At 37.9% G+C, this 24,246-nt stretch overlaps 2 protein-coding genes and 1 pseudogene across 2 annotated transcripts; 1 reads left to right on the top strand and 2 right to left on the bottom strand.

Moving 5' to 3' along the window:
• Positions 1-1,750: 1,750 nt before the first annotated feature.
• Positions 1,751-24,246, top strand: part of LOC145895283 (uncharacterized) — a 28,715-nt pseudogene continuing 6,219 nt past the window's right edge.
• Positions 3,999-6,515, bottom strand: LOC145895282 (uncharacterized). The gene is made up of 2 exons (XM_082984061.1): positions 5,058-6,515; positions 3,999-4,843 (listed from the first exon to the last, which is right to left on the bottom strand). The coding sequence occupies exons 1-2, from the start codon at positions 5,184-5,186 to the stop codon at positions 4,406-4,408; spliced, it is 567 nt and encodes a 188-aa protein (XP_082840187.1). The 5' UTR covers positions 5,187-6,515; the 3' UTR covers positions 3,999-4,405.
• LOC145895280 (atlastin-2-like) lies at positions 6,646-10,815 on the bottom strand. The gene is made up of 12 exons (XM_082984060.1): positions 10,721-10,815; positions 10,408-10,637; positions 10,223-10,354; positions 9,711-9,866; positions 8,712-8,864; positions 8,359-8,593; positions 8,086-8,270; positions 7,858-7,929; positions 7,598-7,792; positions 7,385-7,456; positions 7,061-7,253; positions 6,646-6,718 (listed from the first exon to the last, which is right to left on the bottom strand). The coding sequence occupies exons 1-11, from the start codon at positions 10,737-10,739 to the stop codon at positions 7,137-7,139; spliced, it is 1,566 nt and encodes a 521-aa protein (XP_082840186.1). The 5' UTR covers positions 10,740-10,815; the 3' UTR covers positions 6,646-6,718; positions 7,061-7,136.

Raw genomic sequence — 24,246 nt, 5'->3', positions numbered from 1 at the left:
CTCTGAGACCCTTAGAGTTATTTACAATAGTGCCCCGTCTTCGGCAACTCCCTTGAGATCAGAGAGAATAAGCAGACGTGTTTCACCAGCCAGTAGACCAAGATACCCGGCAAACCGACGACGCAGCCCGTACAATCCCAGGCGACCAGCACGCCAAACCAGACGCCCAGAGGACAATCTGTCCCCAACATCTCAAACATTTTTCGACCAGGAATTCCAGCTCTATTCCCGGCCGCGCAACCACTCAACCTTGGCCCCCCTCTTGGCAAGCGCACTTAGGCGCCGAAGACAATCATCTGGAAGCAAGGAACCTTCTACACCTCCCCCACGCAACATCAGAACCAAATCACGTTCACCACTTGGACCAGCGGACTCGTTTCCACAACAAGGATGACGCCCCACTCAACATCTTGGAACCCAACAGCACAGCGAAGGAGATCGGAACAACCCCAGCAACTCTGCCCAACTAGAGGTAGAATACCTTCGACAATAACAAAAAGGGATATTTCAAAAACTATAATCGCTCGCACACGCATTTAATTGTTTATTGATAACCGACTTTTTATTGCATGATCATTTTTTTCAATGTGCACATTGTGTTTCACCCCTTTAAAAGCCTAATAGCTCCCATAAGACCTAGGTCGCTAACTTACATAGTTTAGCGCCAATTGTTTGTCCGGCATAACGGTTTGTCACTACCAATAGGAAACCATTATAATTACAGACTGCTAACGCAAAAGCCTGTTGTTTTTGGCAATTACAAATTAATGCAAACGCCTGTTGTTTCGGCATTTGCAACCCATTTTCCCCAAGCCAGCATATTGCTCCAGTCGCATTTTTTTATCAACCTTTGTGTTTGGTTTGAACCCAACAAACTTGTAACAGCCACGTTGAGTAAATTCATAAAGGAAGCCACTTTTTCGCCTGTAAGTAAGCGCACACGAAGTAAAACAGTAACCCCATTATCCCCAATGCGCCAAGCGACCGCACGCAACCAAATGAAATGCAACGTTTAACAAGCCAGCTACAGGAATTGTTAACTACGTTTCAATCTTCAGCTACAGGACAGGGAATGCTAAAACCGAATTATTCTGATCGCCAAAATTATCAATCTTACAACAGGCAAGCACAACCTTCGAGGCGTAACGCATTTCTGCCACGTAATACAGCACCGCAACGCGCGACCGGAAGCTCTTATCAGCTGTTTCAGCAGCCGCAGCAGTACAGTACGTCACAGCAGCCGAGCAAGCCATTTTCGGGATATCCCCCAAATAGACAGCGTTATAACTCAGACTTAAGTTTTTATCACGCGCGTTTCGGTCCCCGTGCAAATAAATGCACCCCCCTTGCCAATGGAAAGGCAATTAACAAGACATCCCTCCTTGTACATAATTCTATTATTAAACATGTTTTGGTGCACTGGCACAACTAACCTTGATTTCAATTTGCGCATTTGTTCGCCGCAACAAGTTGCGGAATACGAGATATTCCCCCGGAAACCTGCCATCGCTACCTGCTCAACATGACCAAAAAATGCCATGTTAATGGTTTCCACCTTGATAGAAATTTAAAGGAAATTCCAGCCATATCATATCCCGCTGTAGAATTAATTACTACAGACACTTATTACTTTTTTGGAGCACAAACATCCCACTCCATGCGATTTTGTCCAGCCCAATTATCAGGCACTATTTAAACCCGCCTGCTAAGGCAATGCCGACTGCTATTGGTTTTTACCAAAACGATTTAAATGATCAATTACGATCAAGTTTCCAACACCTGAATGCTGATGTATCTTACCTAGAATGCCAAATGCAATGTTATCTCTCGTTGCTACTTGCAACTAACGCGCGCATTACCCCTCTCTTACTATATCATTACTCACGGGACAACAGAAAGCAGCCATTACTGGAGAAACTATCACAGAGATAGGCTGCACGTACCGAAATGTACGTATACGCTCTTTACAATACATTAATGTGTATGCCACAATCCATTGTTTACCGAATTAGCAGGGCCCGCTAAATCGAAGCAAACCAAGTGGCAGCTGTATTCTAACAGAGAATTACACTCAAAGGTATAGTTTGTAGAGCACTACCAACCTAATAGGATTTTTCACTTTAAAATACAAGGAAAAATCTTTCGGTTTATTAATTGTACAATGTCTCACGTTGATACGAATATCAACCAATTAAACCCGCAATTGCTTCCTATAAATAAGTCGATTAAGTAAGATAACTTTATCGAAGCTTCCAACATTCTATAGAATGTCCCTATAGGAACCCCTCATTACCCGCTGAGGGATCTAGACTCAATTCTTGCGTCACTGGCACAGACCAAACGGCAGAATGAACGCTTAGACTCGTATTTTGGAGGCAAAAGGACTTCCCCAAAACGTCGGATGTGGCAAACTTGCGCATCTTCAAGCAGCATCCATTCAGTACTTAAACAAACGTTATTAATGACACTCTCCTCTATAACAGACCCATTTTGGAGCAGTATTTTGGCTATTTTAGTCATTTTATCCTTAATTTGGGGTGTCATATTAACAGGCTTTGCAATTAAGCATGTCTGGCTACGCCTATACCCACGTGTAAGACCAACTATTGCTCATTATATAGCACGGGCTCGGAAAAACTTAAATCCCTTTAATAGGAATGCACCAGGTAACGAACCTGAAGCAGCAGTACAAAACGAGGCTGAAAATAATCCCTTACATGAATTGCACCCTGATTTACAAAATGTAAATGCCCAGCAAGAACCAGCCGCACCTCCTACTGCATAGGCGCATGGCCCTATCCATAAATCTTTTTTTTAAGGGTGAAGTTTCTCGCATTGTTATCACCCCCACGACATAGTAATGACTTTTTGTGTATTTCGCAAAAAATTGCTCCTGGATGAGACTGTACAGAGCAAGGACTTTTTGGGCCTCCTGGAAGATCATTTGACCAACCGGGGGGTATACCCAGCCCTTGGGGGAGGGCATTGACACTTTTTCAGCAACTAAATTTGATGCCATCGCATAGAGAAGAGTTGGAACTTACAAAAAAATGTAACCAGGGGGGCAAATGGCCCTAGGGGGGTGGCTAAACCATTTTTTCGGAGACTAATTTTGATCAAAATTTGTATATATGAAATGGATCTTTCATAAAATCACAAATGATTGGACACTTAAACGATTCATTTTGCCACAAACACAGCCTGATTTTTTTGCTCCATTTTCAACATAAATTTCAGCAGCACCCACCAGCAAGTTACTACCTAATTGGAATAGCTCAAAACCACACTAAAACTGCCCCAAACACCTTAAAATTCGCCATGACAACAGCACGCACATGTGCGCTCATTCAACCGTAAATTTAACTTAATTGCGTCACTGCTTTGCTTGGTGATGCATGACTTTGCATTGTGACACAGGCCTACACGGTGGGCATTTCCCAGCACCAAAACTAATTTTCATAGAAATACCAATATGCGTCCTGTAGCGCTCTATTGGTTAACATGCAAGTGGTTGATTGGCCGGTGCAAGGAGTGCTGTGTGTATAACCTGTTAGTCTTGAGATGGGACATGGGCCATGCGCTGTACAGTGCCATTGATTGTGGCCAAGCGATTTTTTCGAACCGAAGAATTTATTGGTGTTTATTAGAGCTCTGTGTCAATATTAGTATATTTTATTAAAGTCGGGCGCCCATTCAGTGAAACTAGTGTGAGGTATTTTGGCTTTAGTGATAAGCCGTTGTTGCAGGGTCCGGGCCAATTCTGAATTAGGGAAGCAGCGTCGCGGAGCCGTAATAATTCCGTAACTGTACGAAAAGTATCGCAATGTTTTAAAGCACAACCCAAAAGCAGACCTCTCGACTTTTTACCCAAAACTGTATCGCGTATTACATTTTACATTCCTTCCATTTAATTTTGAAAAACCTCGCAATTAACCAAGCAGGCGTCAAATGTATTCATGTCTGGAAAACTTTAATGCAGTTTTACAACGATATTATGCAGCCAATGTATTTTATTTACAAAATGCGAACACTACTTATGTACACTGCTTTAAAAAGTATAAACTCTACAAACACAACACACTAACTCGAATAAAAAGAATTTACGCTTGGAAACTAAACATAAGCTATTGTAGTTATGGTAGATTTAATCAAGTTCGTGTGGCTCCTGTGTTCAATTAGGCGATTAACTTGACAGCTATGAATTGCGATACAACTTCACAGATGCATGGATCTACTTAACAAAACTTTCATAAAAAAACAAAATAACATTGTGGCAAACAGCAACACGTATTTTTAAGCCAAAGTACAGCAGTTTATAACAGCAAAGACAAATATTCTGTATAATATCCGACAATAATCATGTAACGTTTTGCAAAGGTAAAAATGATCGGTATGTTAATGTCTCTCATGGGGCATCGGTAGTGTCTGGATTGACAAAATCGGTGAACGGCAACTTTGGTGAATTAAGTTCTTCTACAATCCCCTTTACAAACCCGCCAATAGCACCCACCCCTATACCAATACCAATCCCAATAACCCGGCCCTGGCCGCCAAGAGCACCCCCAATTTTTGCCCCCAACTCAGCCCCCTTTCCTGCTCCTTCTGCCCCTCCCTTCAGAGCGCTATTAAGAACTCTTACAAATATAGATTTGTTGTGTTCGTTGTATTCCTTCACTTTGTCGTAAAATTCCTCGACTTCGTCGTTGTATCTCTCCACAAACTCATCTTTCATGATTGAAAATTCTTCTGTGAACTCTGCAGATATTTTCTCCTTTCCTTCTGTCACAAGTCTGGTGTGTTCTTCCTTTAGAACTGACGGTTTTACATATTTCCCGTCGCATAACTATGAATAAAAGCACTATACAAACTTGTTTTTTGGCATATTTTGGGGAAAATACCATCTTCAAATATTTCTATTTAGAAATTCGTGTTTTTCGTTGCAATTGTGTCATTTAGAAAAAAAAACCTAAGCGAACAATTTTAAAGAGAAGCAATAGCTATCGCTAAAAGATACATTTGGACCCAATAGTAACCGAAAAACGGAATATATTACTCACATCTTTCATTTTTCTCAAGTAGATGCCGATTTGCTGATGTAAACGCGGTTCACTAGTTTCCTCCTGGATTATCTGTAAAAAAATGTATCTGTCGTGTTTTGAAAGTTCATGCATCAGGTTAGCGATCATTAATGTTTAACCTCAAGAATAAACTGTTCCAGTAACTGTTTTATTATAACACAACTAAATGACTAAACAAGACACAATAGGTCGAAACAGCGGCCATCTGTCTGCAGCTCAAATTAACATCAAAATCCGTTTATTGCCCTTGTTCGATTGTTGTCCCCTGTTTAATGTAAAACCATACTAAACCAAGTTTTACAATGTTTTCCATTCATGCGCATAAGGCTTGCTGCCAGCATTCACACGACCAAAGCGCCTTCTATGGCATCACGCTACAATAATCTCGCTTTCGCACGATTTCGTTTGCAACGGTTTAAACGTAACTTTGATCAGCTGTATCTTAGAAACTAGTCGTCGTATCAAGCTACGTTTTTCGCAAAAAAATATGTTATTGCATGGTTCATTATTGCGTCAGTTATTATTTATTGGTGCATTGTCCACAGCCGACAAATGATTAACGATTATTTTTTTATGCTAGCAACGATCACCGAGAAAAACTTCTAAACCATCAAAACTACAATAATTTATCTGTGATAATAGCGTAATCTAAGGTGACATCATAAAATTATTTCATTAATTCATCAAAATATATTCCGATAAACTGCCGAACAGTTTTTTCGGCCAGAGCCTACATAAAGCGGTACGTCACGATAGTGTTTGTTCAAGTTCGTTATTACATTAAAATCCGCTGCAATCAACCACTGTAACATTGAATGTTTCAAACATCCAGTTGCTTCAACACTAAGGTGTGGTTAAAGTTATGTCACCACACACAAAATGACGTCATGTGATGTCAATGAGCAAACAGAAGTAAAAACCAATGCCTCCGTCTTTGGTTGTGACGTCAGTAACGTATTTTTGTGGGACGTTACAACTTGCCCTGACCTTCGATGTAAAGTAAAATTTTGGGATTCTCGCTGCGGTGATGATCGCCGCTACATTTGGGGGAGTTTTCTGCTTTATTTGGTTCACGTAGAAGTAAACAATTTAGAAATATATTTGTTGTAGACGTACATTTGATTTTGCTTCACCTTATGGTACGTCTACAACAAAGTTTTTTATATATTTGTTGTAAACGTACCATAAGGTGCAATTCCCGTGTCAAATGCACATGTGTAAATTAAAATATACCCAAAAAAATAAGTCATTTCTTGCGTAACTCTAGTGTAAATAAAACAACTTATATAAATTTATACTTGCCTTTTTCTCCATATTTTCATACTTAACCATCTCATAATATTCATTTATATTTTTCTCCAACATATTCCTCTGGTATTCGTATTCGACACCAAGATCTTTCTTGTCAAGTTCTGTGAATTCATCCGTTGCAAGTTTTTTGTGTTTAAAATGAACATTTTGTAATGAGTCTGGCGTCATATACTTCCCCATTTCCTGGTGATAATTTTTTGGGATTTAAGTTCGAACCCATTGTACAAAATAAAATAGTTAACACACAAAAGCGTAGTTACATTTCTAATTCCATGTTGATAGTTGGAGAAGATTTCTGAAATTTTTTTTTGGAACTCTGTTTGTTTCTCCTGAAATATTCAAAAACAAGAAGCATAAAGATGACACATTTGAAATAATTTATTTTTAAATGTTGTTTCCTAAACACATCACCACGTTTAAATACTTCTGGTCGTCTAGTGGTTAAAAACAATAGCTTTTCTAAGTATGAAAACTAGGAGTAAATTACTTTAAATAGGAAAGCCAAAGGTAACACGTAACTCAGTTAGTTCGGAGCTCTGATGATGAGGAGAGCAGTTTGAGAACCGATTACTTCACAATGGTTAGCATTTAAGGTGTCACTTTTTAATCAAAGCCTTACTGTTGTATACAACCTGGCAATTTTAACACAAAGTGGTTATAAACGCACTTACAAGCTTTTTCTTGTTTTCTTCTTCGAACTGTTTACGCAGCTTATCCAAGAAATCTTTTAATGCTCTGCCAGTTATTTCAAGGCCAGGGGGGGGTGTTTTTCATGAATTTATTGTACGATTCAAAAGCATTCTTTCGACATTGTTTCTCAATCTCTGCAAACTGAGATTTTTCTACATATTTTCCATTGAACGCCTAGAAATTCAATTAATAATGCTAATAAATGCTTTCTGTTACCAAACAACTGAAAACAATTGAAAGTTTTTTTTCAAGAAAATTATTAACAATTTAAATTAAATTCAAATTCTTCAAACAAAAAACATTACTTCTTGCATTTCCTTTTCGTAGTTTTTTTTTGCGTCCCTTGTAGCTTTGTTGACAGTCATTTTCCATTGTTTCTTCAATAAATAAATTTATTGTTTTTAACTATGATGGAAAGTAGGTCCAAAAACAGAAAAAAAATTGGCGAAAGCTAATATATTCTTTTTTAAATTATTGTTGAAGCTATGACAAATAGTCGCATGATAGGTTGCACGCACCAACTGCTGTTCGTTAAGTTTTTGAAAATAAGCAAACTCCAAATCTATGTTTTCATTCAAATGTTTGCAGAACTTGACAAGGATTTCGTCGTCGTCGAAATTTGGTTGGTTATCAAAGTACTCCAGAGCTTTTGTTTTTAGGGTTTCATGTTTATTCACAAACAAACCTTGGCTGTAGCATTGTTGTTTACAGAACTGCAAGAAATTAAAATTATAAGTCATTTACTGTTTTTACAATTTTACAAATATTTTACTGATACCTCGTTCATTTGTTTTTTATAGTTTTTGACGCATTCTTCTGTGGCGTATAGAGCATTCTTTTCTGCAGATTCCTTAGTTATAATATTAAGCAGCTTTTATATGGTGACAAACTACGATAAAAATTAACAACGACTTTTGGTAAAATAAAGTTTACATTTAATGTAATCAATCATAGCAGAAAGTGTTCAAAAAACTTTCATAATAAATTAGTCCTAATGAAACTTTACCTTAGCTATTGTTGTAACATTTGGCATTTTTCCATTGTTAAGTGCTTTAAAGTAAGACAAGCTAAACTCCACTAGCATATTTCCTGTAATCGCTGTACCGATGAATTTTTTAATCACAACTTTATCATGGGCAAAGAGATTGTTCACAATTATTTTGACAGTGTCAAGAAACTCTACATCGATATCTGGAATTCACAATAAAAACTATAGCACAGGGTGTTTCATCATATAGTAGTAAAATTTTATCAGTTTTCCAAAAACTAAAAACGTCACCTTTCAATTTAAGTTGACTTCCTTCATCATCACTTCTTACAGCAACTGTTTGTCCTGGATATGGCATCAAACAACAAGAAATGTTTTCAAAAGCATCACGCAAGCCCTTCCGAACTGATTCAACTTCTGAATTTTTTGAAGTTGGTTTCAGAACTTTCTGAAGATATTCTTCGCCACCATCGAAATCACATTTGTATTTTTTGTCACCCCAGTCACGAACAAGAAACATTAAGTGCTTGAAATAAAATTGAAATTAAATATAATTTGTAGGAAGAAAATAATGTAGTAAAATAAATTATTGCTGAATATTTCTCATCGTTTTCATGTAAAATGAAATGAAAATGTTTAGTAACCTGAAATGATGTTTTATTGCTTTTCGACTTTTCCTTTCCAGTTTCCGTCCGTTTCTTCAAAGTCTGTCTTGCGGCCGAAACTAACTTTGTCAGGCTGGAAAACTTTTTGACATAATCCATCCAATGAGCGCTTGTTGCGTATTGTGTAAATAGCTGTTAAAATAGTGGTTGTTAACCTATAAAGTTACGCCTTTATTGTGATCACAAAACAAAAGAGTAACAACATTTAATAGAGAAAATGTCAAAAGTGACTGCAGGAATCAGTCTGCGCAAGTCGGTGACCGACGGATCAGTGTTTACGAATCAATATTATAGGCCATATTTCTGGAATCCAAAAGATGTAAAAGACGATCAGCGTCAGTATAAGATCTTGATTTATTAACTGAAATATTAATTACGCCTAATTGCATCCTCAGTTTCTGTCTAAAAATAATAGCAACAAAATAAAAAATTTAAAACCAAAACAAAAAAATCAACAGTAATTCTACTATCGGGATTGCCAAAACCGCAACGATCAAAAACAATGAAACTTTTCCTGCGACAAGCCGATGTGATAACAGGTTATACCTGCATCGTCCGTTACCCTTAACCGACCAAAAACACTTGACGCCATTTTAACAAACCACCGTGCCCTTGCATTCGGAAACACACAGGCTGGTGAGTATTCTCGGCCTTGCAGGAAATGCGCATTATGCGGCGGCCAAAAGAAATTTAAGACGATGATACACTTTGCCACTACAGCATCCATCCATTACGACAAAACGTACATGCAAAAATTACGGAATTTACGTGGCTACCTGCACCACGTGAAAAGAACAATATATTTACACGCGTTTCACATTTGGCAAAAACCGAGGATGCCAATAGGCGAAATTAATATTTCAGTTAATAAATCAAGATCTTGTACTGGCGCTGAACGTCATTTACTCCTTTTGGAGTTCCCGAAATAAAAACCACATTTATGCACTTAATTCACTTAATATCGCCACTGTGACTTACCTGAAGATGCTGTAAATCGTTTCCTCCAATTTGTCTGTACACATTATAAATTTGAACGGAGCTCATCAAAGTGCTGAGTGCAAATATAAAAGAACAGCCTTTCACTGAGTCTTGATTATCAAAAGATCCTTGAGAATCCATAAGAAATAAAGCAACCTAAAAATTTACTATTTGTATTTACCCTGCGAAAGAGGATAACCGCAGCAAAACTGCAAATATTCCAAAACAGTGGCTCTCAAAAATCAAACGGTTTTGTATTAATGTTTTGCGTTACTTTTTTTCATTATTTTTTTTTTCACGTTCACAAAAATAAAAAAATAGGAAATTATTTCGTCGTTATTAGTCATTTTTAACAAACCTAGTAGGTAGTGGTTCAGGTCTGTTAACAACTTTTAATACGAATGCTCGTGTGTTTGCTATTTGCTGCTACAAATATATATGGAACTTTACAAAAGGCCGAAAGGCAACAAGTTGGAAAGCGTTTTCCCACAACCATCAAATTTGATCATTACTTGTGTATGTGGTGTATCAATGAAAAACGGCTCATCCCAAATCCAAATTCCTTGTGTGTGTCCCTCGTTACCACCTCGCCATGGAAATCCTGCCACCAGTTCATCTTCTTTGGAATCAAGCCATGAATCTGACTGTTACAAGCGACATTTAAAACGGTTACCACTAATTTTTGATATATTTTTACTTTATTATTTTTTTTCGCCCACAAATAACGGAGGAAGAAATTTAACATCAGTGATTTTCCTCCTCTAAAAACTCCAGCGATTGAATAGATTGCAACCGGTTTGTTGGCCACACTTGAATGTCCAAATATTCGTTCAAGTTCATCAGCATCGATTTCATAAATGTTGTCTTGTTGGGAACTCGGTCGGACTATTTGTATAGCTTTGTGTTGTTGTCCAGTACCGCTGTGTTCTTGAAAAAAACATATGCTTGAAATAACCGAAACAGTTTTTGCTTCATTGGGGTTCGCCAACAATGTAAGAGAACCTACTTACCGCCTTCCGCAGACGACATTGCAACAGAATCAGGCGCAGATAATCTCTATAAATATTGCTACTTGTTACAAGGAAGATAATTTCAAGGATTCCCTATAAAAAGAAGCTATGTAATAGTTAGTTATTCTTCAGCAAGGCTCAAAATTTCTAACAAAAAATCCTGAAATAAAATACTCAAAGAATCATTTCGTAGTATTTAAATATTCTCAGATTTTTTCGTTTAAATAGTTGACTACCATGCAATAGAGTTTGGAACTGTTATGTGCACAGCAGTAGCCTTTAGTCTCCCACCGACCCGCGCAACCAAGCCTAACTTCGTACGATAACTGATTCTCTGTACAGTGCAACAAAGTTGGCAATATTGTTTATTTAAAAACCCTGAATTCGTATTTCGAGGCGCTGTTTATATTGCGTTTATATGTGGGTAGATGTTGCATTTTAATGCTGGTTGGCTACATCGGAAAGTAAACAAAAACACTAAGACCAAAATGACGTGAATAAAGTTCAGTACGTTGAGTTACGTGACTTACAAAAGGTGAGATTCGTGACCCATTAAAGAAAATGAAGGATAGGGTATTTTGTTGTTGCTCACATGTTGAGTCAATGCATGTTTTGCGGGAAGCAAACATTCATCCGAATGTGGGGTGGGTCTTGGCCTTTGTGACAATGTATTGCCTCTGTGATATGATTTTTAAATTCGAACTAGATTCGCAAATTACGGTGCTCGCGTAATACCTGGAATGCTGTCGCGTACCACTGAATCAATCAACAGAAGCTGAACTCCTAAATCTTTGCGATTACTCTTCCCCAAGAACATGGTCAGCATGACCAAACCAGCAAAAAAAAAATCGATAGACAGTTTATACCTCGCATAAAGCGCAATCCACAGATGCGAAAGGCGACGAGTTTCGTGAGCGAAACAAAACTAACAAAATAATGGAAAACTGAATCCACACACCATGATACTGCATAAGCCTTCACCCACCCTCTCCCGTTTACTCACAAGGCACGGTGTAGTACACTGTGTGGGGGAAAATCAGCTTATTCACGTCCTTGTGGACATCGTGCTGTTTGCAAAAACTAATGGGAATCACAAGTCATTCACAGAAGTTTCTATTCGAATTTCCGGTTATGACGTTTCTTATCTAGTGGTAAATTACACCTGTCGAAGGTTTGTCCTGCGTAAGATCCTTCGCTAAAATGTGACCAAAACCCACCTTGTCCTCAATGTTTCTATAAAATGACCACGCCTTCAGCTGTGTGGAGGCAGTAGGTTATTAGTGATTACATATCCACCAATTTCAAGCAACATACAAATCCTAAACTAATTCACTGATTACTGTAATTATTAACAATCAAAAAAAAGATTTTTGGTAGTCAGTGCAACTATTACTGGTACAACACATATTTAGTAAATCAATAAACATCGAAGAATAAAAATCGTGGGTAGTGTTGCGTTCTCTATGTGGAAGAATCACACCACCCACAAACATGTGACTTGCTTCCTGTACGTCACACAAAGCGAACCGATTTACTCCATGCAATAAACAACAGTTTTTGCAAAACAACTTTGAGACTCCTGTTTTCCGAAAGTTTTATACTTGTACGATTTGCTTGTTTTTATCAATTTTACGAGTATTTTTATTGGATTTCGGTCAAAACACCTAAACACTATTTGGTAAATATCGGTGTCGCGTTCATTGCTTGGTAATGTGTTTGATGAAATTAACGTAGTTATCATGGAAGTCCAACACCAAATACACGAGCTTTGACAACGTAAAAGTCTTGTGTAATGACAGCTATTTACACAACTTGGCTTACCGATCAGGTTTTGCAGCGCCACCTTACTTCAAGCAACATAGTATCGCAACATAGGAAGACTGATTCAATGTTTACTGTAATTAACCACAATAACTTGTGACACCATCCTTTCTAATGTTATTAGTTTAGCGAGCAATGACAAAATGTCAGGTTAATTGGTAATGCGCAACCAAGGTAAATCATTCGTTCAATGCAAAGTTTTATAAAAAAATAACATATTTACTTTGATAAGGACGGTGCAAAACTACTGTCCTGGGAATAAAAAGTGTTTGTGCGTGATGAATTATTTTGCTTCGTTTCATGTATCGAAATTTAGCATCCAAACCCAACTATGACCAACCACAATAACAATATCAAGTTGCAACAAAATGAAAGTGTTAGTTGCGGGCGTGACCAAAACTAGCACAACATGAATGGGAGAAGCATTAAAACTTCTCGGGTAAGGAGTGTATGATTTCATGGAGAACTTTTATTGCCTTGGAGAAGATTGGGGGAAGCAACTCTGGGATGGTTTCAAGATGGAGGACATGAGGCGGATGTATAAAAATGTTAACGTTGTTGGTGACAGTCTGTGGAAATATTACCTATATATATTTAGGAAAGATTAAAACTCGTGGGTTTCAGTGTTGCGTTCTTCATACAGAAGAATCACACCAACCACAAACATGTGACTTGCTTCCTGTTCGTCACACCATGCAAACCGATTCACTCCACGCAATACAGAACCGTATTTGCGATACAACTTTGATACATGTTTGTCGGTTCCTCCCGTGTAATCTGCTTTTTTCAATTAATTTTCACCAAACTTCGTTCAAAACAATTAAAGACGTCTTCATAAAAAATTTTATTTCCAGTAAAGCGTTTTTTATCTTAAGTCAACAATTTGTTGGTTTGTTCGCCATAAACCCTATTGCTGGTGATAGGTGCAAAAGTAAGCCGCGTTAAGTACGCAAGGAACATGTTCTGGTTCGTTTACTTGAGTCCAACTCGAGTTCATTACAAAATCAAAATAATTCTAAAACATTAAATTTACTAGTGGCAGAAAATTTCCGGTCATGAAGTTTCTTGGGCACAACGTTTTCGATAGTTACGTGAGCAACATTTTACCGGAAACAATTTTTATGATTCGTTGAAGATTGGAAAATGCAAGTCAGGGATGGTTTCAAGATGTGGACCTCAGGCGAATATATAAAAATGTTGACGTTGTTGTTGACAGTCCGAGCATCTATTACTGGTACAACGCATATTTAGCAAATCAATAAACGTCGAAGATTAAACATCGTGGGTAGTGTTGCGTTCTCCATGTAGAAGAATCTCAACACCCACAGTCACGTGACTTGCTTCCTGTACGTCACACCATGCGATACGTTTTTTTTCCATGAAATTAAGAATCGATTTTGCAGCACAGCATTATTACACCTCTCTCCAAGTTTTCTACCTACGTAGTTTGCTTTCATCAATTTTTAATGCCACCAGAAACCATTTTTTCTTCCAAAAGTCTAAACAATGGCAACGCCAACAGTGGTGTGGCGGCACTTTACGTTTTCAATAGTGATGTTTACCAACTTCAAGCAACAAAACATTGCTCAACTTTTTTACTGTTTACTGCAATTAATCACAAGAATATTACCTCGGTGAAAATTTGGAGAAGAAAGTCAGGGATGGTTTCAAGATGGAGGGCATGAGGCTAATGTATGAGAATGTTATTAACATTTCGTGCAACTATTACTGGTACAACGCATAGTTAGCAAGTCAATAAACGTCGAAGATTAATGTCGCACACATTAATTTGCAACCTATCGCTTCCTGGGTCTAATTGTATCAACAACGAACATAAACAACACAGGACGATAAACATGAGCTTTTGCGGGACACTTGAAGAAGTAAAACCATAATAATAATGTCGCAGGTGGAAGAACTACTTGTGCGTCGTTGCCACACTTTACCTGCCATTTTATAATTACCGTCTCTCATTCATTTGCGATCCGTCACTTTAAATCTTTTTCGCCGATTATACGTCACATAAAAAGGTTGCACTACAGTAAAGTGATTTTAACATGTCACCACAAATCACAACATTGTTTATTTCTTATTCACTGTCTTTAGTCTAGCTTTTGGCGCTGGGAACTTGTATTTTCTGTGATGAAACACACATATTTTTTCTACTTAAAATTGCATGCGACACGATCATGGCAACTTTGCGTAAACTAAATGTACATCCACAACAAACATATTTCCAGTTTTCGGTTGTATGTCAACTAAAAAAGGTAAAAAACTGCACTGAAAATAGCGGCTACCACTCGCACACCTTTATCGCTGTAGCGAATATGACGTCATAGGAGGAATTCTTTTGAGAAAAATGACACGTTTTCATACGAATATCTCCTTGTATAGAAAATATAGGAGATCACCCAAATTACGCTACCACAAAGGTCATGACAAGTTGTCACGTCACACACAAATACGCCGCCGTGATGTCACACACCAAAAACTTATTTGTTTCTGAAAGGCTTATGTGTCTCTGACTCTTAAATCAAGTGCTACAGAAGCAACGATATTATCATGTACTTTAATAAGGTGGGAATCGTGTGTTCTTCGCTCAGTGACTCAGTGGCATCATTTGGAGTCACATCCTTAACCTCAACTTTGTGGGGACGTAATCTGACGTTTCTGACATATCTTTACGAAATATATTGCATGATTTGCGGTGGACTGAACTTGCACACCAACTAATGAAATACCGCATCGTTTAACGCATCATCTTTGCAAATTTCAAAATTTAATCATAATCTTTTTCCGGGTGTTGACCACAACTAGCCTGTGACAGAAATTTGGTAGCTCCACAACGTTGTAACCTCTATCGACAAATCGCCATTTCTGCGCGTGTACCGCAACAGTCAATTTGCACAATGTGTAAACAACCATTGATTTAGGTTAGAAACACGAGTTGTAGTGTTTTTTTTCTATTTTCGGTTAGGACGACCCCTTCAGAACACGATACTAATTTCCACACTGAGAGCAAGGGCGTATACTATAAACTTCTCTAACCTAGATACTTTACTCAACTCCAATAATAAAGCAAAACTGTTAAATTCTAACCATAGTAGATCCAACACAATAGGACTTTTCTTAGTAACCGGTGTTTCTTTTCAAAAAATTAAAAACTTAACACTAAGCTCTACACGGCATAAACAAATCACAATCGCCGATGAGAGATGAACTGTTGTCTTGTTTTAATGACTAGTTTGTGCTGTGCTCGGTTGTGACCCAACGTAACTTCCTCCTCGCCCCCAATTATTGATTAAAATTTTGAAGACCTCGAATTTTTGAGAGAGTGCAAATGTCTACAAATATACTGTGCACCCATCGATTGGTCATTGTTCATCCCTAAGATTCTGTAGACCCTCAGTTGATAAACTCTTTATAAATATATTATTTTGTAAGAAGGAGTTCATCAAAGCTGGCCAACAGTGTGTGTGCAAAGTACCAAACTTTCAAATCTTTTTTCGCGTAATCCTTTGTCCTGCACAAACGGAAAAAAGCGACACGTGCTGCGTTTGTCTCTGTTGTAAAATTTTGCTTTTAATAAAAGAGCTTGGTAAACCCTACAGCTGGAAAAGTGATTCATGATATTGTGCCTTGCAACGTAAAGTTATGATTTTGTTGCTAAAGTGAAGGTTTCAAAGCAATACAGTCAACTTAATCCGGGAAATAATCTCTGACGCTAATTGACAGCAATTCATCACTGATTATGCGTCAAAAAGCCTCTTATGACAACAATGCTTATTAATATCAACGTTTCGGTTGATATGCAACAGCCTTCATCAGGATGTGCACGTATAAAGGTGCAAAACAAACAACTACAATTATAATCTACCATTCACTTGTAAAACAAATGTCAACAACTCGCATTGTGTTAAGAACCTAACTCGATTTCATCGGAGAACTGTGTGGGATCGGAGAACTGTGTGTCACATGTCACTGACAATGATTGTAATTTTTGAATAACTCTTGCAATAAAAGAGGAGAAATTGAAAGATGAAACTGACAGTGAAAGTGAAAGTGATTGGACATTTGCAAATAGTCTATATCAATAAACTAAGATGTTTGAGTATTGGTGTACGATGTTCAAAAGTAATAGAAGTTACTGTTTTTTGTTTGTGGTTTAGACAAAACCTAAATATCGCACAGATTAGTTTGCAACCTATCTTTTACCAGATATAATTGAATCAACAACGAACAACATAACAGAGCGATAAACTACAAATAAACTCTTGTTCAAAAAATCATCTTCGTTTTAAGTATGTGAAAACGTTGCTATATTTATTACAATGGCTCAATGGAACGCTTCATGTCAAGTTGGACAACATGGTACATGACCTCTTGCAACTGCGTAAAACCCACTGTTATGTTAATATAAAACCACTGATATACTAATAATTTCGCAGGAGGAAGGACTAATCGTACTTTGTTGCCACATTTGGCAACCGATGACGCATGATTCCTGCCATTTTCTCCTTACTGTCACTAATTAATTTGCAATCCATCACGTTAAATAGCGTCACATAAGAAGGTGACACTGCAGTGATGTATTTTTAGCATTGCGCCAATGTATCACAACATTATGTATTTCGTTTTTGGCCGTATTCAATTTCCTGTTCACTGCCTTCACATAGATTTTAGTGATAAGAAATGTTAGTTTCTGTTGTGACACATGCTTTTTTTCTGAATAAGACTCCAGAGGCAAACATGAGGTAACTCTCATACGGTGTTGCGTGACCCTTGTTAGAAAACAAACAGACGTACGAATGGCAACGCCACACCACACTCATCGATGTAAACATGAATCCATTTGCGTGTTTGGAAAGGTCGACAGGTGGTCGTGTTAAAACCTTTATAAATGTTATCTAACGATTGCTGGCCTGCAAAAACACATGTAAAACGCGTGGTCACAAACCCTACAATGTGATCCCGACTTCCACTTTAGACTAGAAAAGCTTGAGTCGCAACTCATTGCGATTAATCTTTCCCAAGAACATGGCTAGCGACATGACCAACGTTAGCGTCGGGCGACAAGCTTCGTGAACGCACCGAAACAAACAAAAAAAGTTAAAACCCTAAATCCACACACCATGATTGTTTCTAATCGTCCACCCACTCTCGCTCGCTTACTCACAAGGCACGGTGCAGTGTACCGTGTGGAAAAAAATCCAGCTTATTCACGTCCTTGCGGACATCGTGCTGTTTGCAGGAAATATGGAATACATTGTCGATTGGGAAGACCATTTAATAACACGATCCTAATTGTCAAACTGAGAGCAAGTGCGTATATTTTAACCTTCTTTTACATAGATATTTTACACAACTCTAATGCTAAAGCAAATCTGTTAAATTCTACAACATGTAAATTCTACAACATGTCCAATACAAAAGGACTGTTCTTAGAAGCCTTTGTTCTTTTTTGATAAATAAAACATTTTTAGCACAAAGCTCTACACTGCAGTTAAACAAACAACAAGTGCTGATGATAGATGAACTGTTGACTTGTTTTAATGACTAGCTTGTGCTGTACACGGCTCCGACCCAACGTACCTTCTTCCTCGTCCCCAATCAATCACTGATGAAACTCCCAAATTAATGAATAAAATCGTAAAAACCTCTTTTTATTGAACATTAGAGAGAGTGCAAATGTCTACAAATATACTGTGCACCCATGGATTGGTCACTGTTCATCTGTAAGATTCTGAACACCTTCAGTTGGCACACCCTTTACAAATATTCCATTTTGTAAGAGGGAATTCATCAAAGCTTGCCAACTGTTTGTTGCGAAGAAGCCTACATCAACCAAACTTTCATTTCTTTCTTCGCGCAAACGCAAGTGCTGCAAAAACGGAAAAAGCGACACGTGATTCGTATATCTTTGTTGTACAATTTTGCTTTTTAATGAATGAGCTTAGTAAGCACTACAGCTGGAGAAGTGGTGCATGATATTAAGCGGCGACTGCCTTGCTACGTATAGTTATGATTTTGTTGCTAAGGTGTGGGGTTAAAAGCAATACAGTCAACTTAAGCCGGGAAATAGTCTCTGACGTCAATTGACAGCAATTCATCACTGATGCTGCTGCCATTATCATTGCAAAAAGCCTCTTATGAAAGCCACACGGAGAGCAAGTGCAGCAAATATCTGAAAAAGCGCTAGATATCGTATTCACTGACCAGGACGTTTAGTTATGATGTTGTTGCTAAGGTGAAGGGTTTAAAGCAATTCACTAAGCCGGGAAATAGTCTCTGACGCTAATTGACAGCAAATCACCACATGCTGCTGCCATTATCACTGCAAATTTGTAGTGTCTTTCAAGAGACTCCCCTGGGCATTAATGTCAAAATATCAAAGTTTCGGTTGCAAAACAGACAACCATGATTCTTATCTACCATTCACTTGCCCACCATAACATTCACCAATCAGAATGTTAACAATAATAAAAACCTAATTGCCACACTAAGAGCAAGCGTACTGTAACCTTTTTACACAACTCTAATAGATGAATAAATGAAGCCTGTTTTAACACAAGCCTGTGCACTGCACTTACAAAAAAAATAACATTGATTGATGGTAAATTGACTTTGACTTCTTTTAATGACTACGTTAGTGTTGTGATAATAATAATGTCGCAGATGGAAGAACTACGCGTGCTTTGTTGCAACACTTTACCTGCCATTTACTCCTTACCGCCTCTCATTCATTTACAATGAGTCACTTTAAATCAGATTTTACGTCACATCAGAAGGTTGCACTACAGTAATATGTTTTTAGCATGGTGCCAACGCATCACAGCATTGTTTAATTCTTATCCACTGTCTTCAATGTATCTTTTAGTGCTGGAGCTTCAATTTTCTGTGATGACGCATGTTTTTTTCTATTTAAAAGTGTATGTGACACGGTCAAGACAGCACAAAAAGTAGCGGCCACCAACAATCGTAAACCTTTTTCGCAGCAGCGAATATGACGTCATACAAGGGATTCTCAGGCTCGTTTCCTTATGAAAAGCGCCTTATATTGAAGATACGGTTTCACAAACCAACGTCTTATTTGTCTCTGATTATCGGCAAAAAAGAGGTACAGCGGCAACAACAAGATAGGATCGTGTGTTTCTTCGCTCAGGGACTCAGTGACATAACTTGAAGACGTTTGAAGTGTGATGTCACACCTTTAACCTCAACTTTGTGGTGACTTATTTGATGTTTTTGACATTTCTTCACCAAATTTATAGCGAAAAATACCTCAGTGGTCGATTGCGGTAAATTTAAAGCAAAAATAAACTTGAACAACACCTAATGAAATACCGCATTGTTTAACCAGGTTATGAACTTCACAAACGTCAAAATTAAATTATTTATGTTTTGCAGCGAGTTGACCACATCTGGTCTGAGTCAGCAATTTGGTAACTCCACAACATTGTAACCTCTATCGACAAATCGCTATTTCTGCGCGTGTACCGTATCAGACAATTTGCACAATGTATAAACAACCATTGAATTAGGTTAGAAACACGAGTTGTAGTGATTTTTGGGAAGACCTCATAATAACACGATCGTATTTTTCCACACTGATAGCAAGAGCGTATACTGTAACCTTCTCTAACATAGATATTTTACACAACTCTAATACTAAAGCAAAACTGTGAAATTTTATAGATCCAACACAAAAGGACTTTTCTTAGAAACCTGTGTTCCTCTTTGATAAATATAACATTTTTAACACAAAGCTCTACACTGCAGTTAAACAAACCACAAGTGCTGGTGATAGATGAACTGTTGACTTGTTTTAATGACTAGCTTGTGCTGTACACGGCTCCGACCCAACGTACCTTCTTCCTCGTCCCCAATCAATCACTGATGAAACTCCCAAATTAATGAATAAAATCTTAAAGACCTCTTTTTATTGAACATTAGAGAGAGTGCAAATGTCTACAAATATACTGTGCACCCATGGATTGGTCACTGTTCATCTGTAAGATTCTGAACACCCTCAGTTGGCAAACCCTTTACAAATATTCCATTTTGTAAGAAGGAGTTCATCAAAGCTTGCCAAGTGTGTTTGTTGCGAAGAAGCCTACATCAACCAAACTTTCATTTCTTTCTTCGCGCAAACGCAAGTGCTGCACAAACGGAAAAAGCGACACGTGATTCGTTTATCTTTGTTGTACAATTTTGCTTTTTAATGAAAGAGCTTAGTAAGCACTACAGCTGGAGAAGTGGTGCATGATATTAAGCGGCGACTGCCTTGCTACGTATAGTTATGATTTTGTTGCTAAGGTGTGGGGTTAAAAGCAATACAGTCAACTTAAGCCGGGAAATAGTCTCTGACGTCAATTGACAGCAATTCATCACTGATGCGGCTGCCATTATCACTGCAAAAAGCCTCTTATGACAATGATGTTTATTAATATTAACGTTTCGGTGAATATGCAACAGCCTTTGTCAGGATGTACACGTATAAAGGTGCAAAACATACAACTACGATTATAATCTACCATTCACTTGTCAAACAAATGTCAACAACACGTATCGTATTAAGATAAGAACTCGATTTCATCGGAGAACTGTGTGTCACATGTCACTGACAGTGCAAGTGATTGGACATTTGCAAATACCCTATATCAATAAACTAATATGTTAGGAGAAATTGAAAGATGAAATATAATTGGCCACAGAGTATTGGTGTACAATGTTTAAAAAAAATAGAAATTACAGTTTTTGGTTTTTGGTTTAGACAAACCCTAAATATCGGGTGGAATCTATCTTTTACCAGAAGTATTTGAATCAACAACTAACATAAAACAACACAGAGCGATAAACTACAAATGAAACTTGTTCAAGGAATCATCATCTTTTTAAGTTTGTGAAAACGTTGCTATATTTATTACCATGGCGCAATGGGAGGCTTTAAGTCAAGTTGGGCCACATGGTACGTGACCTCTTGCAGACTGGGTAAAACCCCCACTGATATATAAATATAAAACTACTTATATAATAATGATTTTGCAGGAGGAAGGACTACTCGTACTTTGTTGCCACATTTAGCGACCGATGACGCATGAAACCTGCCATATCTCCTTACTGTCACTAATTAATTTACAATCCATCACTTTAAAATGCGTCACAGAAGAACTGCAGTGTTGTAATTTTAGCATCGCACCGGTGTATCACAAAATTGTTTATTTCGTTTTTCGCCGCATTCAATTTCTTGTTGCCTTCACAAAGATTTTAGTGATAAGAATTGTTCGTTTCCGTTGTGGCACGTGGTTTTTTTCTGATTGAGACTCCAGAGCAAAACATGAGGTAACTCTTATACGGTATTGCGTCTTTCTTCAATACATATACAGTACATAATTTTTGTCGTAAGCAATCAAAAAATAACAGAATGCACTTGAAAATTTACCAACTCAGAACTAAACGTGGTTATCAATAAGCTAACCACAGGAAGTCTCGTTTATAGGAAGCCATCCCAAATAAATGACCCTTGTTGGAAAACAAACAAACTTACGAATGGCAACGCCACACCTCATTTACCAATGTAAACGTAAATGCAGCTTTGTAAACGTGAATAAATTTGCGTGTTTAAAAAGGGCCGACTTACAAGTGTACGTTACGGTATTAAAAAACTTTACAAATCTTATTCAACGATTACTGGACTCCAAGTGCAAAAAGCGTGGGCAAAATCCTACATTGTTATCCCAACATCCACAGTATTTCGGACAAGCTTAACTCCAAAGTATTGCAATCAATCTTGCCCAAGAACATGGTTAGCGACATGGCCAACGTTTAAACCTCGCATTATACGAAATCCACACAAACGTGATATATGGACGACGAGTTTCGTGAACGCACCGAACCTAACAGAAAAAGTGAAAACCCTGAAACCACACACCGTGGGAGTGTATAATCGTCCACCCACTCACTCTCGCTTACTCTCAAAGCACGGTGTAGTGCACTGCGTGAAGGAAAAATCCAGCTTATTCACGTCCTTGCGGACATCGTGCTGTTTACGGATACTATGGGGAACCGCAAGTCTATGGTCATACCAATATGCCATTTGTCTTGTCTTCTCTTTCTATGCCTTTACCTTTATCCTCACGGATCTGCACATTTTTCAATAGTTAACATCGAAACTCGAATGTGACCAAACACATGACCAAGTCGCAACATGAGGAAAAGTGTTGGTCGCGGGCGTGGCCAAAACTGACACAACATCAATGAAAGAAGCATTAAAACTTCACGGGTACAGAGTGCATGATATTATGGAGAACTTCGGTGATGATTGGGCAAGAATGTTAGGGATGGTTTCAAGATGGGGACATGAGGCGAATGTTTGAGAAAGTTGACGCTGTTGTTGACAATCCGTGCAATTATTACTGATACAACGCATATTTAGCAAATCAATAAACGTCGAAGGTCAAAAATCGTGGGTAGTGTTGCGTTCTTCATGTGGAAGAATCACACCACCCAAAAACACGCGACTTGCTTCCTGTAGGTCAAAACATGGGTTTTGTTTTTTTCTATGAAATTAAGAATCGATTTTGCAACACAGCAATGTTACACTAGTCTACAAATTTCCTACGTATGTAGTTTGCTTTCATCAATTTTAATTCCACCAAACACCATCTTTTCTTCCAAGATACTAAATAATGACAACGTCTACAGAATACTTTTTCAATGTTGATGTTTACCAGCTTCCGACACATTGCTCAACATTTTTACTGTTTACTGCAATTAATCACAAAAATATGTGGCGCTATCCTTCCTAATGTCAATTGTTTGGCAAACAGTGACAAAATATCCAGCAAACTAGTTAAATCATTCGCTCAATGTAATATTTTACAAACAAAATATAAATTTACTTTGATAAGAATGATGCAAATCCATTGTGCTTGCCACAAGTGACTAACCACAATAACAAGATCAAGTTGCAACAAGAGTAAAGTGTTGGTTGCGGGTGTGGCCAAAACTGGCAAAACATCAATGCAAGAAACATCAAAACTTCTCGGGTATGAAGTGTATTACCTCGGTGAAGATTGGGAGAAGCAGGTCAGGGATGGTTTCAAGATGGAGGACATGGGGTAAATGTATGAGAATGTTGATGCTGTTGACCGTGCAATTATTACGAGTACAATGCTAGCGTCGAAGATTAATATCGCACAGATCAGTTTGCAACCTATCATTTCCTAGGTGTAATTGAAATCAACAACGGACATAAAACAACACAGGACGATAAACATGAGCTTTTGAGGGAAACGTGAAGAAGTAAAACCACAAATATAATAATGATAATTTCGCAGGTGGAAGAACTACGTGTATACGCGTGCTTTGTTGCAACACTTTACCTGCCATTTACTCCTTACCGTCTCTCATTCATTTACAATGAGTCACTTTAAAGCCGATTATACGTCACATAAAAAGGTTGCACTACAGTAATGTGTTTTTAGCATGCCACCACAAATCACAACATTGTTTATTTCTTATTCACTGTCTTTAGTCTAGCTTTTGGTGCTGGGAACTTTATTTTCTGTGACGACACACCCCGCAAAATCTAATTATTTATATTTTGCCGCGAGTTGACGACAATTGACCTGTGGGAGCAATTTGGTAACTCCACAACTTTTTAACCTCTATCGACAAATCGCCATTTCTGCGCGTGTAGCACA

Source organism: Ascidia mentula, chromosome 3 (genome assembly GCF_947561715.1).
Source record: "Ascidia mentula chromosome 3, kaAscMent1.1, whole genome shotgun sequence".
Lineage (NCBI taxonomy): Eukaryota > Metazoa > Chordata > Ascidiacea > Phlebobranchia > Ascidiidae > Ascidia > Ascidia mentula.
The sequence above is the reverse complement of the archived record's forward strand: the minus strand, read 5'-3'. Positions and strand labels throughout refer to the sequence as shown.

Bases quoted from the DNA above. Each gene is read 5' to 3' on its own strand.
- LOC145895282 (XM_082984061.1), bottom strand. From the start codon at position 5,186: ATGATCGCTAACCTGATGCATGAACTTTCAAAACACGACAGATACATT. The intron at 4,844-5,057 runs GTGAGTAATATA...TTTTATTCATAG, and splicing joins ACTTGAGAAAAATGAAAGAT to TTATGCGACGGGAAATATGT.
- LOC145895280 (XM_082984060.1), bottom strand. The intron at 8,271-8,358 runs GTGACGTTTTTA...TGTGAATTCCAG, and splicing joins AAGTCAACTTAAATTGAAAG to ATATCGATGTAGAGTTTCTT. The intron at 7,457-7,597 runs GTGCGTGCAACC...TATTTATTGAAG, and splicing joins AACTTAACGAACAGCAGTTG to AAACAATGGAAAATGACTGT.